Source organism: Onychostoma macrolepis, chromosome 17 (genome assembly GCF_012432095.1).
Source record: "Onychostoma macrolepis isolate SWU-2019 chromosome 17, ASM1243209v1, whole genome shotgun sequence".
In the NCBI taxonomy this organism is placed as follows: domain Eukaryota; kingdom Metazoa; phylum Chordata; class Actinopteri; order Cypriniformes; family Cyprinidae; genus Onychostoma; species Onychostoma macrolepis.
In genome coordinates this window covers 21,281,543-21,299,111 of record NC_081171.1, presented here as the reverse complement: position 1 = coordinate 21,299,111, position 17,569 = coordinate 21,281,543, and the positions used below count along the sequence as shown (strand labels likewise).

Sequence of the window (17,569 nt, the reverse complement as noted above, 5' to 3'; positions counted from 1 at the left end):
CCTGCCTGGAGTGAGAGAGCAGACAAAACCCCACCCCGTCTATAAACCTACATGGTGGCCAGCAAATCTGTGAAATTTTTCAGTTATTCATCTTTTTTTTTCTTCTTCTGCAATATAAGAACAAATAATTAAAAAATTAAATATAAATAATTAAAAAAAACTATTCTGTAAATTTGTATGAGACTTCATTATGATTGCTAAGAGCACACAGAAAGCCAAAGAAAATGACTTGATAATATGATGGAATGAAGAAGTATTTTAAAAACCTAAATGAACATGAAGAATTTAACAATAGTCATACTGTGCATAAAGGTAATGCATAATCAAAAAGGAAACACCAGAACAATTAATTTTTTATTTTCAACAACCTCTATATGCACATAAAATGTGAAGCTCTCACAGCATCACCTCTGAATGTCTGTTTTACCACATTTTTGGGCTTGGATTTTAACAATCGCAAAAGTGGCACTATTTCTAAGCCACTTGAAATGCTTCAAGGTTTCTAAAAAGAACTGAATAAAAACAAGTTGGTTAGACTAAAAAAAGCAAAGTTTTAAAAAATGACAAAATAAATATTCAAAATACAGAGACAGTGGTTTGATTCATAGAATAATTCAAGTCATTATTACAGCTCTTTTTCAAAACTCATCCGTACATCCTCCAATCTTTCAAAATCTGCCATATTATTGGTACAGTGTGTCTTTACCTACTCATGATCAATTATCAGTTTCTGAAACACTCGTGATAATTATTAAAAATTGTATTTTATTGAACAAAGTAGACTGTACTTGTATTTATTTGTAAGTTTTATGAATTATGGAAAAAAAAATATTAAAAATGTTCTATGGTTGAAAACATGCACTTTATGGTAAATAAGACCTAATGTTTTAAAAAAAATCTAATATAAAAAATTACGTCATAATAATATCAGTATAGCTATGGCCATTCTCAAGCAACAAACTTCACGAAAATATATGATCCTGCACATATTAACGTCATGTTGAAAAATGTGTGGCTGTGTTCTTTTTTTTCTTTATACAAGAGGCAAGGCTATGGCTAGCGAGCAAATATGAAGTAGCCTAAATGTGTGCCTTTCTGCAACTACTGTATAACATAAAACTTGTCACTACATGAACAGTTTGGCTCAGATTAAGCATTAAGTTTGGTAGTACTATGGAAAATGGCACAAAACAAATGAGAAAACAAAGTTTTAACCCAAACTCTATAACTTCACATAGTGCTGAAGACATATTCATGTCATTTCCTGCTTGGATAGATGAGAAGAATTCATCAACCCTGTTACACTACCACTAGACAATAGACTGCTCTTGAGTCATGTACCACATAAGACTGTCCTTTATATACTGGTTAGCTAGTTTGTGCTAATGTATTAGAGATGACACATGTTTCTACACATTCTGATATTCACTGTATAAACTTCAAATGACTGATGGTACCAATAATTAATGTACCGTTAAACAGTGGAAATGTCCTGAACCAATATAAACAAAACAAAAAAAAAACTTTTAAACTAACTAAACATTTAAAAATGCAAACAAAGACAGAAATAAAATCATGTTACGCACAAATGAAAAAGTCAAACCGTGCCTTTAACTGGACGTCCAGTTTAAAAGCTCTAATTCCTTAAAAATGAACGCCAAACTTTTTAGCATTCAAGAATGAAATACTCTTGGATCTGCTCTGACTTTGTGGGTGATCTTCTCAGGGTGGGTTTCTATTAGTCTCCATTTAAAAACCCACTTTGCGATGTGTTTATTTTTTGTATTTGGACTACGAACAGTGTGCAAGTAGTGTCTGTTTCGCACAATAAATAACTTATGCAGTTTATGGTTTGAAACTTCAAACACACAATCTTTGAATTGTATCCCAAATTAAATGGTCTAAATATTTCCCAAAATGTGTGTTTTTTTTTTGTATTTGTTTGCAGACCATGTGATATATCCAGACACCTGGAGACTGAGGTTTTAAAGGAGAGTGGGGCCTTTGGTGGTGTATGTCATTGAGGGGAAGTGTCGGCTGTCAATGTCCCAGAGCTTCCTGTCTCCTTGAGGCCCCAGCGCTGAGCCTTGACTCTGGTTTCCGGCCCCTGGTAAGTTGGAGGTCCAGTAGTTAATATAACTAGCCATGAGGAGCGTCAGTTCCAGGATCTACAGCATTGAAAGAGAGAGAGACAGTGAAGCAGGAGGTCTTTAGTAGATGAATATTTCAACATTTGACTTGCTCTTACTGTATCAGGCCAAAACGACACAACAAACCACATATATACGAGCTCATTAGCACTTCCTGTATCGTGTAATGCTGTATGAGTGAAACTCTCATTGAAAAACCTGTTTTTATCATTGGATGTCTTTCAGATAGTGGTTTCAAAGGGGGGTTTTAAGCTGTTTTAAAGTTCTGATTTCACCCCCACACACTTCAGATCAGATTTTTAAGATAGGTCATAAAATTTAATGCTAAAAGCACCACATCAGAATTCTGTCTTTACTGGCTTCATTTGGAAATGCAGTTAAACTGTGTTTTACCTTTTGTGAGTTAGCAGGTCTTACCTTTGGTTTAGCTATTGCAAATAAAAGTTTATCCACAGTCTTCTTGCCCAAAGCCTGGTCTTTAGTCTGGCTGACCACTAGCATGAAATCTTCCTTGCAGCCTCCGAAGGTGATCACTGACTGGTATGGATATGTGACTAACGGGTGCTGAAGAAAAGCAGAGCACACAAATTGAGATATTTACAAAAACAAATATAAACACTACTGTTTTTTGCTTGTTTTTTTTTAAAGAAATTAATACTTTTATTCACCAAGGATGTATTAAATTGATCAAGCAAAAGTAACAGTAAAGCCTTTTATATTGTTAGAAAATGTTCTATTTCAAATAAATGTTGTTCTTTTGAACTTTCTGTTCATTAACGAATCCTGAAGAAATGTTTTATGGTTTCCACAAAAATATTAAGCATCTCAACTGTTTCCAACATCAAAATAAGAAGAAATGTTTCTTTAAATCAGCAAATCAGCATATTAGAATTATTATCACATTAATTACACAATAAGTACATTTTAAAATATATCAAAATACAAAACTGTTTATATCAATAACAATAAGTAATAATAATAACAATAAATTGTGTAATAATATATCAAAATATTACTATTTTTCTGTATCTTATCTGCAAAAGGCGATTTTAGAATAGAATAGTGAGTGGATGAAGAAGTTAAAGCAAAAAAGATATAAAAATAGAAAACAGAAAATTACAGAGTCTGCCTGACCCTGTTTATTCTTTCTCAAAACAATCAGACCTCTCCAAGTGAGAATACAGCCAATTGGGCAAGATATGCGGACTACAGCTTTTCAAACAAGCACTCCTGCCAATATGGCCCTCTAAGTGCCAGATAAATATTATATAGTTCTTGAAACTGTCACGAATCCGGTCTGTGGACTTCCATCCGATTGACTCCAGAGGTCGCCTTTCCATTGTGTTGACTCTCACACTGCACAGACTGTTTCAAGTTACCTTGGACAGCATTTCCCATCATCCATTGCACTGATTGCACACAGATGTAGCCAATCACATACACACTATATTACACCCACTCAGATCCTTCTCAAACTGCCGAGTATTGTTCAGCCTTTATTACTGTGATAGCTGATAGCTACTTTACGGAGCCTGTCTTAGTTTTCATAGTCATAGTCATAGTCTAAGTCTTAGTCTTGCCTGTTTTTGCCGTGTTTTGATTCTAGTGTATCGTCAATTAACCCTTTGCCTTGCCGTTTCGGATTGTGTTTGCACCTCGCCTGGACTATTACCGTGTACCTGGATTACGTTCGACGTCGATTGACCCTCGCTTGTTTACCAGACTGCTCTGTCTTGTCTTCTACATCCCTGTTTACCATTGTCTGACCCATGACTGATTGTGACCACGGCTGTTAATAAAAGCTCTGCAGATGGATCCGCACAATTCCTCTGTTCCTTCCATAACAGAAACCTAGAAAATGGAAGAAATAAACTAAACTAAACTAAACTAAAATAAAATAAAATTTCACTGAGCCAAGAGAGGGCACTAAATGTCTGAAAAGAAGTGCACTTACAATGGAAGCCCAGCAGATATGTGAACAGGAGGGTTTAAAGCAGAAATATGAAGCTCATATTTTTGTTAAATTGTTCAATTGAAGTAGAACTAACTGGTAATAACTGTTAATGTACAATCAATGTTTTAAAAAATGGTGGGGATGTCATGGAACTGTGAACTTTTGAATATTACTTAGATCCTGATAAAATAATTTAAAATGATGTTATAAATGGTCTACATGGTGTATTGGTTGAGAGAGGTAGTAGAATATTTGCTTATTTTTATTGTCAAAACAGTATGATTTAACCCTACATTTTCTTGGAATTAGCTCTATGTACTGTATAGACTTATGCATATTTACAGAGGTACTTTACAGTTACATCATATCCCTTGTTACTGTTTCATTTTCAAAACTGTATTATAGTTTTATATTTGTGGTGCTGCACACTTTACTTATAGGCTTTCATTAAAGGAGCTTTACTGTAAGCATGTTTTTCATTTGTTTTTACAACCTGAGGGAGCCCAAATTATTATTCTGTGGTAATCAACAGCACACTTAAGAGCTTAAGTTGTAAATGACCCTTAATATTCCTTTGATGCAGTCTTACATTCTGAAACTATAACTAGATCAAGTATTCACATTCACTCACCATTGTGTAGTCCAGAACACTCAGCCCATCCTCATTAACAGCCAGCCACACTCGAGTTTGCTCCAATGAAGAGGGAGGCAATGGCTGTGCACCAACAGAGTGGGAGTAAAAGGAGAAATGCTGTCATGTTTTAACAGCCCTCTTGTGAAAAATACATCTGAAAATCTTTTTAGGGGATCAAGGTTGTGTAGAAAATAGCATTCCGTTTTTTCAGTGGCTAAGGAAACTGTTACCTTATCTAATGTACATCTGATCTTACCTTGGCACTGAACAGCTTGGCCCCAAACAGAGGCCACTTGCGGGCCACAGTCAGGTAGATTCTCACACATTCGGAGGCTGTGCATCCACGAAGGACAGACCACTTAGTGGCCAAACGCTCAGCGAGTTCCCTGTGGGACAAAGTTGTGATTAAATTAACAAAGTGTAAAAGTGTTTGTATAAAGTTCAATCCAGTGAACATTTTAGATTGCATGTACTTTTTAAATAAAAGAAAACAACAGTAAACATATCATATTACAGTTAATTAAGAAAAGTATAATATGGTAAATGGTAAATTAGGCATTCTATGGTCAAACATTAGTATAAACCTAAATTATTATCTGTTATAAATTATTCCACAAAGCTGCATTTATATATCAAAAATATATTTATACTAAATGAAACTATACATAATTAAATGCTAAAGATACTGTATATTATAAATGTAATATAAATGTATACATAATGTACAGTATTATTATATTTTGATTTGTAAATGGGGCATTCTTTGGTCAAACATCAGAATAAAATATTCCAAAAAGGATATACATAATAAATTCAAGTGAAATTATTCTAATTATTAATTCATTATAATATATTATATAATTATAATTATACAAAAAAACATAAAATTATGTAAAAATTATAATTGCATAATAATTATTAATAATAATATAATGCATATTACTAATTGCATCAAGTTGTCCTAGAATTGAATAAGGCACACACACACACACACACACACACACAAATAAAATAAAAAATCAACGCTCCACAAACAGCAATCGTATCATCCTTTTTTTTTTCTTTTTTTGTGTGTGAAAATTATTGTGAAATTGTGAACATTTTTATTTTGTTATATGAGATTAAATGATGAGATACATAACTTTATTGTGTTTCAGTATATTCATTCACAATTATTATATCATGCATATTCTAAATAAATATATAATAAACTGCTAAAGATGAATTACTACTAATATAATATAATCATGAACATATGGAAGCCCATTTCCGCCACTGAATAAAAAATAAAAAAGTAATTGCGACTTTTTATCTCACAATTCTGACTTTTTTTCTAAGAATTGTGAGATATAAACTTGCAATTGCGAGTTATTAAGTCAGAATTGCAAGATATAAACTCACAATTCTGAGAAATAAACTCACAATTGTGAGATATAAAGTCAGAATTGTGAGATATGAAGTCGCAATTCTGAGAACCTATCCGTTTTTTTTTTCCTCAAAAGTTTATAACTTGCAATTGTGAGTTTATATCTCACAATTCTGAGATTAAAATTCGCAATAACCTTCTCGCAATTCTGACTTTTTTTCTCGCAATTGCGATTTTATATCACAAAATTGCAAGTTATGAAGTCAGAATTTCAAGATATAAAGTCTCGATTCTAACTTTATAACTAGCAATTGCGAGTTTATATCACACAATTCTGACATTTTTTCTCACAATTGCGACTTTATATCTCGCAATTCTGACTTTATAACTCGCAATTGCGTTTATGTCTCACAATTCTGAGAAAAAAAGTCAGAATTGCGAGTTTGTATCACAAATTGTGAGATAAAAAGTCGCAATAAACTTTTTTTTTTTTTTTTTATTCAGTGGCGGAAACGGGCTTCCATATGAACACGAACATGAAGCGATTATAATAAACACAAAATCAAATAAATGTGAATTTACCTAAGCTGCTCGATGCTGTATTCCTGCTTGTAGCGTTTAGGGTAAAAACGCTCCAGTACCTGCTGAAGGACCTGTTGGGTCTTCGGCTGAGAAGAACCGGTGGGAGACATTGCTGGTCGGTCTAGATCACCATGCTCGACCTAAAAGATAAATGTGAGTGAGGTGTATTTGTGATCCACCACTTCAAATACACTTACCCTCAAACACTTGATCCACTTTAACACACACCTGTGCCATCAGCGCAGCCACCTCCAGGCCCAGTTCCTTACTGACAGGGAAGTGCCCTTGTTGTACCTCTTCATTTACTTGATATGCCAGCAGGAGGCGCTCTCGCTCAGTCTCCCCCTTAGCCTGAGCTCGGAAACACAGTCTACAAGGAAGATCGAACACTTTTAAAATCCTAACATTATTAATCTATTGACATGATTTTGATAGATAAAAAAAACACAGTTTCTCAAACGTACCTGCTTTTATAAGTGAGACGGACAATCCGTGTTCCTTCATATTTTCCAGGATGAAGTTCTTTCAGTGCCTGTTCCCACTTTGAGATCACATCACAAATCTGCAGCAAGATAAAAAAGCATTCCTTTAATTTTCTTGCAGCACAGAATATATATAGACTAAAATGTTTTTGTACTTGTAAAAGCTCTGATATTTAATGTTCATATTATACTTTATTGCTAGGCTGCAGGCAATGCTCCAGGTCTTTTCCAGAGGGGTCATCAGTGAAGAGCGCAAAGCCTGAAATCTGTGGCTTCCTCATGCCTGCTCTCTGGTTGACTGTGTTCAGGAACTCCTCCACTGTGGTGGAACCATCAAACCCTACAACCTAGAGAGAGATGGAGGAAGGTAAGAGGCAGCAGCATTCTGAAAGCCTGTCCTGCTATAGTAAAACTGTTGACCCTTATACATTCCATATAATACATCAAAGACCCTGATTACACCTGACATTAGCATCCATCTTTGTGGTCATATCATGAGTAGTCAATGCTGAATACAGGTGTTTGTTTGTTCGTTTATTTTCTTCTTAACGCCATTGCAGCTTTGAATACAGGTGTAAATGGGGTCTAAAATCCTGAATACATCTTAATACCAAGTGACAACAGGGAAAAAGTATTTATTTATTTGAAATGGAACAGTCTATTGAACCTTCACACATAATATTATTTTAAAAAATGCAATTGTGTTTTTGTTCAGTATCATAATTGATGCATAGTGTGATACATGTATATGAGAATATGGAGTTCATATTCAAGGAGGAAAAAAAACATTCAGAGGCCCAAAGTGAGCAAAAAATAAAAAAATGTTTTAAAAAATTGTAATTTTGGTGTAGTTGTTATTTACATGGCAACAGACTACTTCAAAATGCATATAAATATCACTCAGAATCTCCCAATAATAGGCCTATGTCTTAGCAAGATGATATTAAATGCTTATTTTTATGATAAAATATCTGCAGTTTAATTGAGGGGGGCAAAACATACAATGCAATGCAATATAATGATGATTGAGAGATGCACAAATAAAAAAAAGCCTGATCGTATTTGATAATCACATTTTAACTTTTTTTTCTAAAAGTACCTTCAGTCCAGAAGATATTCATCTTGAAATATTACTAGCAATAAAATTTTTCTTACATTTACTTCATAAAAATTAGTAAAGATTTCACAGCACAAAGACAAGAAAATATAAACTATGATTCAGAGGGCAGAAGGCATGCAGTAGATTGTGTACAACAGGATTTTTAGTTAATTATGTTGATAATTTACAGGCCTTAGAAAGTCTCGAGCATGATACAGCGGGCTTTATAGAGTGCCAGATCAGTGGGAACAGAATGTGTTTGTGTGTACCTCATAAGTGTTGTTCATGAAGTGAACAGGTATGCTGAAGGGGAGCGAGTGATGGTAGGGGTTTCTCAGCAGAATAGACAGAATTTCCATTCGTGAAGGCTTTGCCTCTCTCTCTCCATTCTGTAAGGTTCTCTCTACCGAGCGCTGGCAGTACACTGCATACTTCCCCACTTCAGTCCTGTGGGTGTACACACATAAACACAGGCTTTCAAATTCAATTACATGAGGCATCACTGCAAAAACCCTTATTCGTATTGGTATCGAAGTCTTGTTTTGCAGTAAGCACATCAAAACTATTTTTTTTTCTTCTTATTTTAGCAGCCTTTTTTGACAGTGATTTGAATTTAATACATTAAGTAAGATATACTATATATGACATTCTTAAATTGTGAGAGGCCAAACACCAAATATTGTTAAAGAAAATTGTAAAATAAGAATATAAAACTGAATATATATTTATAAATTTGACTATACAAAATGTACATCTAAATATATAGCTATTAATTCAAATATACACTTCCATTCTAAGTTTTTTGTAAGAAATTAATGAAATTGATTAAAAAATGACAGTAACAATTTTAATAATGTTACAAAAGATTTCAAACAAATGCTTTTCAAATTAGAGTGATTTCTAATCATTTTAAAATATTAAAAAAAAATTGAAAACAGTTCTTTTAAGTTTAAAAAATATTTCACAGTATTACTGTTTTTACTGTATTTTTGCTGAAAGGAATGCAGCCTCAGTGAGCAGAAAAGACTTCTTTCAAATACATTTAAATTTAAGACTTGTAAACAGTGGTGTATAGTTGTAAATCTGAACATATAGTTATGAATCTGAATGTATAAAATGTAAATTCTTAAAATATACAGTATTTACAAATACTGAATAAACCAGAACATATATTATAAATGTGACCCTGGACCACAAAACCAGTCATAAGTTGCATGGGTATATTATATTTGTAGCAATAGCCAACAATACATTGTATGGGTCAAAATTATTTTTATGCCAAAAATCATAGGGATATTAAGTAAAAAGATCATGTTCCATGAAGATATTTTGTAAATTCCCTACCATAAATACATCAAAACTTAATTTTTGATTAGTAATATGCATTGCTAAGAACCTAATTTGGACAACTTTAAAGGCGATTTTGTCAATATTTAGATTTTTTTTGCACCCTCAGGTTCCAGATTTTCAAATAGTTGTATCTCAGCCAAATATCATCCGATCCTAACAAACCATACATCAGTGGAAACCTTATTTAATCAGCTTTCAGATGAATAAATCTCAATTTAAGAAAATGACCCTTATGACTGGTTTTGTGGTCCAGGGTCACAAATTATGTATTTATAACTTGTAATTATTTATTATATATATTGTATATTAATTATAAAATGTTTATAAATCAAAATATACAGTTATAATCCTGAATATACAGTTGTAATTCCAAATATCTGTATATAATAATACAACTATTCACAAACTATATATTCAGATTTATTTGTATATATTATAAATATAAATTTATATTTATATTTCAGAATCAGTCTGAGAGTTAAATTTATTAGTGGAATGTATTCAACACATTGTACTTCATGGAGTGTGTGAGTGTGTGGCCAGTGACCTGGGATCTGCATTCCGCTGCAGGTACTGTCTGAGGTACCACAGGAAATGGTGCTGAGGCAGAAAGAGAGCTACACACAATGATAACAGCTGCCAGCACTGAGAAAGAAAAAGAAAAGCAGAGAGATATAGAAATATAAAACACTTCATATGATGATACAGTGTGAAATTAGTGTGTGCACAAATATGACACTGACCTGCGTGAGGGCGTAGTTGTGAGGAGTGCGGCAGTTGGTCTGTTTGATCAGCTGACAGTACATCTCATTCTGCAGCTCTGGATGTGTTAGGCACACCTGCAGTGCATTCTGGGCCAGCGAGGTGTGGTAGTCGATAGAGGGAGACTCCACCAGCACATTGATGAACAGCTGACATGACTACCAGGGGGGCAAAACAATAACTTATTTGTATGTGTGTGGGTCAATGACACTACATTTCTTCCTTATATAAGTTTATACAAAAGTACATTAAAAAATGCTGTTCATGAAAACTGTCCATAACAATGTCAGATAACTGGACCTTTTTATGATCACACAAAGTTAGTTCAGGTTGTAAAATGTAATGTGGTGTAACGGCCACCCAAAATATGTTATATTTATGGAGAAATAAAATAAAATAATACAATTTAGATTTATAATACGTTTAATTAATTAAATATTTAATTTATTATTTAGTTTAACTTTATTTACTTTACATATTTAGATGTATTCTCTCACATGTATCCAAGATGCAAGAAAAATATGATAGACACCACATGACATTTAAAGAGGCGTTAAATAGATTTTTATCTTGAAATTGGCATAAAAGTTTTTTAAAACCATATGAGCAGACAGAGAAAAGCTAGAAATATATGGCACTACCATCTGTGATGAGAACAGAACAACCAGCAGATGGCGAACTCCTCACATAACATGTTAGCGCACACACACACAGCTGGTTCTGTAGCCATACAGACAGCGCATGCAACAACAAGCTTTACTTTCTTATTAACATTCCGTTTCTGTTCGTACAGAAATTCTTACAATGCAAATTAAATCAAGTCAGGATGTAGCTGTCAACCCCCCATTCATTACTTCAGAGTGGGAGGCTTTTTCTTTCAGTATCAAATGACTACCTAAAAAGCCCCTCTGATCTTCAAAGAGCACTGAGGGCTGCGCACGATGCTAGCTCTCGAGGATACGCCATTGAACTATCAATACGGCATAATGTCTGCAAACCTCTGGAGAACAGGGTTCTCAATAGAAAACGGGAGCCTGAGGAGAAACTACGGGCAACTGGAATGAGACTATCTCTCCAAACACTGTCAGCGATCCTCTTTGAACTCAGAATGAAATGTTTAGGCCTGTCCTCAAAATGAGACGTTACAGAGCTAGTGCCGTTTCCCACACAAAGTGCTGAGAGCCACTTGTTGAAAAGTCATTACTAGAAGTAGTGATGCTACTAACTACATTTCTTGCATAATGAATAACTGTAACAAACCCTACTTAACTTTTTTCACATTATTTACATGTAGCTTTACAAATGAGTGATCTGGGGCACAATTAAGTGAACATAAGTGCATTCTCCTAGAAAGTCTGTGTTGAAGTGAGGATTGTGATTCATTCCTGTGAACCGTTTGAATCCATTTACCAAAAAGATTCATTCAGATTCATTCCCTGATTTGTTTAGCTCCTTTTTTTGCAGTTAGATAGGTTAAGCCAGTAGGTGGCATCAAAGGACTGTATTTTTGTGTGTTTATTTATCTTCTGTGTTATTTCTGTGGCAAAGCTGAATTTTACGGCCATTACTCAAATCTTCGGTGTCAAATGATTCTTTAGAAATCATTCTAATATGCTGATTTGGTTTCTTATGATCCATGTTGAAAACAGTTGTGCATCTTATTATTTTTTATTAATATACTGACCACATTTACTATTGACCCCAAACTTTTGAACGGTAGTTTATGCCGTGCTCATTTAATTTCATCATGTGCTTTCAAATTATACTGGTCATCAACCAGCCTGCTATTTTGATACCAGCAGCTGTTTCTTCAGTTTAGAGTAGTTTTTTCTATATTGTTAGCCATGATTTAGTTTGTGTTCCCATGGTAATAGAGATCCTAAATGTTTTGTGCCAAAAAACCTTCTCTGATTTTATTACGGGTACTGTATCCAAGTGCTAGTGTTTCGAAAGTGTAGTCTGAACTACTATAAATGATGAGTAGCATGTATCTTGGCAAGCTACAGTTTCAAAGCAGCTTCCCCAATATGACTACACTACGTCAATCAGAGCCAAATCCAGCTCATTATCTCCTGTGCTATAATGAGCACAAGGCCTCCCATCACAGCCTTTGATCCTGCTGTGGGAGACACAGTAGCTCTCACACACAGGGACAGGACGGCACCATCAACCCTCAGGAGAGGAGGACAAGGACAATTTAGAAGTGTTACGAGAGATGGAGTGACTCTTCAAGGAAGATAAAGACAACAGGAGGACATAAAGACTAGAGTGATTGTGAATGTGAGAGTAAAAGAAGACACAGACGAGAGCGTTCACCTTAAAGAGCTTGAGAGCCTCTGTTTGAAGAGCCTCAGAGGGCAGCGTGGTGAGAGGGTACCGCAGACCCTCTTTACTGAAACACAACACTTCACATTTCCACAGAGCGGAGTCTGCACACATGGAACACACAACAGATTGAAAAACAAATTAAAATGGCACAACAGCTGTTATCAGACCATAAAAACTGGTCGTAAACACTGTCTGGGTTCTAAATAGAGTCATTCGATCTGTCTGTCTCAATTTAAAACCATCCATCAAGTGACTTGAGAAGCAGTTGTACATATTGTAGAAGTGTGCAGTTGGTAGATATTTAAAAGTAACTTCTGACCTGGGTCTCCATCAACATCCAACAGCTTGCCAATCAGCTGCTCGTACTCTGTGCCCACTCTCAAGCTGGCACAACTGCCTGCCCCCACGGTCAGGTGGTACAGCCAGGTGTCCTACGAGAAAGACAGCAAAAGACTAGGTTTGAATGTGGATGTATAACTGAGATTACTTTCATTTACCAAAAGGAGTGACAGTATTAAACAGCTGAAGTGATACTGAAAAACCTAAGTTAGTAATGTAGCTCAGTCATGTTATTATTAAATTATTAAAGTCATTTTTGTTAATTGAAATAAATTTGAAATAATATGTTAGTCAAGTCAAGTCACCTTTATTTAATATAGCGCTTTTAACAATACAGATTGTGTCAAAGTAACTTTCCAATATCAAAATAGGAAAATAAGTGTCAATAATGTAAAATAACAAGATTAAACACTCAATTTTCAGTTAAAGGCATTTCATTATTGAATTCAATGATGTCATCGTCCAGCTCAGTTCAGTTTAAATCAAGTCGACGATATCGCTGGAAATGAAGTGTCCTCAACTAAGCAAGCCAGAGGCGACAGCGGCAAGGAACCAAAACTCCATCGGTGACAGAATGGAGAAAAACCTTGGGAGAAACCAGGCTCAGTCGGGGGGCCAGTTCTCCTCTGGCCAGACGAACCAGCAGTTCCAACTGCAGCAAAGTCAAATTGTGTAAAGGATTCATTTGGTTCCCGTGGTCTTGTCCCGATGGCTGTCTAGGTGACGAGGTCCTCACTGGGGATCTGTCTCTGGGGCTCATCTAGGTATCCTGATCTCCGCTGATGTTCAGGGCTGTAGAGGTCGTCTCTAGGTGCTGATCCACCATCTGATCTGGATACGGACTGGATCGGGTGGCTACCGTGATCTCAGAATAAAAAAGAAACAGACTAATATTAGCGTAGATGCCATTCTTCTTACGATGTAACAAGTACATAGGGTGTTATGGGAAGTGTTCCCAGTTCTGGTTGACCTAATTAATGCAGCCTAACAATCCTTTAACGGATTTGAATATTAGAAGCATATTACTGTATTATGTGTAAGGCAGGTTGAAGAGATGGGTCTTTAATCTAGATTTAAACTGACAGAGTGTGTCTGCCTCCCGAACAGTGTTAGGTAGATTGTTTTGGAGCTAAATAGGAAAAGGTTCTGCCGCCCGCAGTTGATTTTGATATTCTAGGTATTATCAAATGGCCAGAGTTTTGAGAACGCAGTGGACATGGAGGACTATAATGCGATAAGAGCTCGCTCAAGTACTGAGGAGCTAAACCACTCAGGGCTTTGTAAGTAATTAACAAGATTTTAAAATCTATACGATGTTTAATAGGGAGCCAGTGCAGTGTTGACAGAACCGGGCTAATGTGGTCATACTTCCTGGTTCTAGCAAGAACTCTAGCTGCTGCATTTTGGTTTGTTCATCTGTAGTTTGTTTATTAAGCGTGCAGAACAACCACCCAATAAAGCATTACAATAATCTAAACTTGAGGTCATAAATGCATGAATTAACATTTCTGCATTTGACTTTGAGAGCATAGGTCTCAATTTAGATATATTTTTAAGATGAAAAAATGCAGTTTTACAAATGCTAGAAATGTGGCTGTCAAAGGAAAGATTGCTATCAAATAGCACACCTAGGTTGCTGACTGATGACAAAGAATTTACAGAGCAGCCATCAAGTGTTAGATAGTGTTCTAAGTTATTACATGCGGGGGTTTTAGGTCCGATAATTAACACCTCTGTTTTTTCAGAATTTAGCAGTAAGAAATTACTCGTCATCCAATTTTTTATATTGACTATGCATTCCGTTAGTTTCTCAATTTGGTGTGTTTCGCCGGGCCACGAAGAAATATAGATCCGAGTATCATCAGCATAACAGTGAAAGCTAACACCATGTTTCCTGATGATATTAAGGGTAAGGGTAACATGTAAAGTGTGAAAAGTAATGGCCCTAGTACTGAGCCTTGAGGTACTCCATACTGCTGTGATCGATATGATACTTCTTCATTCACACGATTTGAACCATGCTAATGCACTTCCACTAATGCCAACAAAGTTTTCTAGTCTATTCAAAAGAATGTTGTGGTCAATAGTGTCGAACGCAGTGCTAAGATCCAGTAGTACTAATAGAGAGATACAACCACGATCAGATGACAAGAGCAGGTCATTTGTAACTCTAATGAGAGCAGTCTCAGTACTATGAAACGTTCTAAATCCTGACTGGAAATCCTCACAGATACCATTTTTCTCTAAGAAAGAATATAATTGTGCAGATACTACCTTTTCTAGTATCTTTGAGAGAAAAGGGAGATTCAAGATCGGTCTGTAATTAACTAGATCTTTGGGGTCAAGTTATGGTTTTTTAATTAGAGGCTTAATAACAGCCAATTTGAAGGTTTTGGGAACATATCCTAATGACAATGACGAATTAATAATAGCCAAAAGAGGATCTTTGACTTCTGGAAGCACCTCTTTTAGTAGTTTAGATGGAATAGGGCCTAACATACATGTTGTTAGTTTAGATGATTTAACAAGTTTATACAATTCTTCCTCTCCTATAGTAGAGAATGAGTGGAATTGTTCCTCAGGGGATCTATAGTGCATTCTCTGATGCAATACTGTAGTTGACGGCTGTATGGTTACAATTTTATCTCTGATTGTATCGATCTTGGAAGTAAAATAGTTCATAAAGTCATAACTGCTGTGCTGTTGGGAAATGTCAACACCTGCTGATACTTTATTTTTTGTTAATTTAGCCACTGTATTGAATAAATACCTGGGGTTATGTTTGTTTTCTTCTAAAAGAGACAAAAAGTAATCAGATCTAGCTGTTTTTAATGCTTTTCTGTAGAATAGGGTACTTTCCCGCCAAGCGATACGAAATACCTCTAGTTTTGTTTTCCTCCAGCAGCGCTCCATTTTCCAGGCTGATCTCTTTAGGGCACGAGTGTGCTCATTATACCACAGTTTTGGAGTCTTTTCCTTAAGCGTAAAGGAGCAACCGTATCTAAAGTGCTAGAAAAGAGAGAGTCCATAGTTTTTCTGTAAATGAATGAATGAATGAGGCATTTATATAGCGCTTTAATGTGTATTGCAATACACCCAAAGCGCTTTACAATCATGTGGGGGGTCTCTCCTCAACCACCACCAGTGTGCAGCATCCACTTGGATGATGCGACGGCAGCCACAGGACAACGGCGCCAGTGCGCTCACCACACACCAGCTACAGGTGGAGAGGAGAGAGTGTCATAGAGCCAATCAAGTGGATGGGGATTATTGGGAAGCCATGATAGACAAGGGCCAGTGGAGGGAATTTGGCCAGGACACCGGGGTTACACCCCTACTCTTTACGATGAGTGTCATGGGATTTTTAATGACCACAGAGAGTCAGGACCTCGGTTTAACATCTCGTCCGAAAGACGGTGCTTTTTTACAGTATAGTGTCCCCGTCACTATACTGGGGCGTTAGGACCCACACAGACTGCAGGGTGAGCACCCCCTGCTGGCCTCACTAACACAGTGCTGTTAACTGTGCTGTTGGATATGCTGAGGAATTTAGATAAATCAGGAAGGTTATTTACAAAGCAGTCTTTTGTGGTAGAAGTGATGGTTCTACCATACTTGTAGCAAGGAATAGAATTTACAGTTTTAGTTATATGGGGTTTACACAAGACTAGATAATGATCTGAGATATCATCACTTTGCTGCAGAATTTCAATATCATTAACATCAATTCCATGTGACAATATTAAATCTAGAGTATGATTTTCGACAATGAGTAGGTCCTGACACGTGTTGTCTAACCCCAATAGAGTTCAGAATGTCTATGAATGCTGATCCTAATGCATCTTTTTCATTATCAACGTGGATATTGAAATCATCAACAATTAAGACTTTATCTGCAGCCAGCACTAACTCTGATAGAAAATCAGCAAATTCTTTAATAAAGTCTGTATGGTGCCCTGGTGGCCTGTATACAGTAGCCAGTACAAACATCACAGGGGATTTATAATTAACACTTGTTTCTCTAGATAATGTTATATGAAGCACCATTACTTCAAAGGAGTTATACTTAAAGGTTCCTTGCTATAAAGTGTAGCAACGCCTCCCCCTTTGCCTTTTGGATGCGGTTCATTTTTATAACTGTAATCTTGAGGGGTAGACTCGTTTAAAATAATGTATTCATCTGGTTTTAGCCAGGTTTCTGTCAAACAGAGCACATCTAGGTTATGATCAGTGATCATATAATTTACAAAAAGCGCTTTCGTAGAAAGGAACCTAATATTCAGTAAGCCAAGCTTTGTCATTTGTTGCTCTGTATTATATACATTTTTTATTTTTTGAACATCAATAAAATTGTTACTCTTAAATTGGTTTTGACGTTTTTTGTATTTTCTAGTTCGGGGAACAGACACAGTCTCTATAGTGTGATATCTAGGTGAAAGAGTCTCTATGTGCTGAGAATTAACTGACTTCTGTGACGTGAGGCGGCTAGCAGATGGTTGGTTTAGCTGGTCTGTCTGCTTCCT

At 35.8% G+C, this 17,569-nt stretch overlaps 1 protein-coding gene across 2 annotated transcripts in view; it reads right to left on the bottom strand.

The window, feature by feature from the left end:
- Positions 1-341: 341 nt before the first annotated feature.
- plekhh1 (pleckstrin homology domain containing, family H (with MyTH4 domain) member 1) overlaps positions 342-17,569 on the bottom strand; it is a 53,160-nt gene continuing 35,932 nt past the window's right edge. The window contains exons 18-30 of one of the 2 annotated variants that reach the window (XM_058748782.1): positions 13,027-13,138; positions 12,696-12,808; positions 10,361-10,537; positions 10,165-10,262; positions 8,537-8,714; positions 7,360-7,515; positions 7,151-7,248; positions 6,915-7,056; positions 6,687-6,826; positions 4,995-5,124; positions 4,736-4,819; positions 2,568-2,714; positions 342-2,168 (exon numbers count right to left, since the gene is read on the bottom strand). In XM_058748782.1, coding sequence (XP_058604765.1) covers positions 1,986-2,168; positions 2,568-2,714; positions 4,736-4,819; positions 4,995-5,124; positions 6,687-6,826; positions 6,915-7,056; positions 7,151-7,248; positions 7,360-7,515; positions 8,537-8,714; positions 10,165-10,262; positions 10,361-10,537; positions 12,696-12,808; positions 13,027-13,138 — 1,758 coding nt within the window. In that variant the 3' untranslated portion in view covers positions 342-1,985. Of the gene's footprint in view, positions 2,169-2,567; positions 2,715-4,735; positions 4,820-4,994; positions 5,125-6,686; positions 6,827-6,914; positions 7,057-7,150; positions 7,249-7,359; positions 7,516-8,536; positions 8,715-10,164; positions 10,263-10,360; positions 10,538-12,695; positions 12,809-13,026; positions 13,139-17,569 lie in introns of those variants that run through there. The other variant, XR_009266682.1, reaches the window with a different exon arrangement.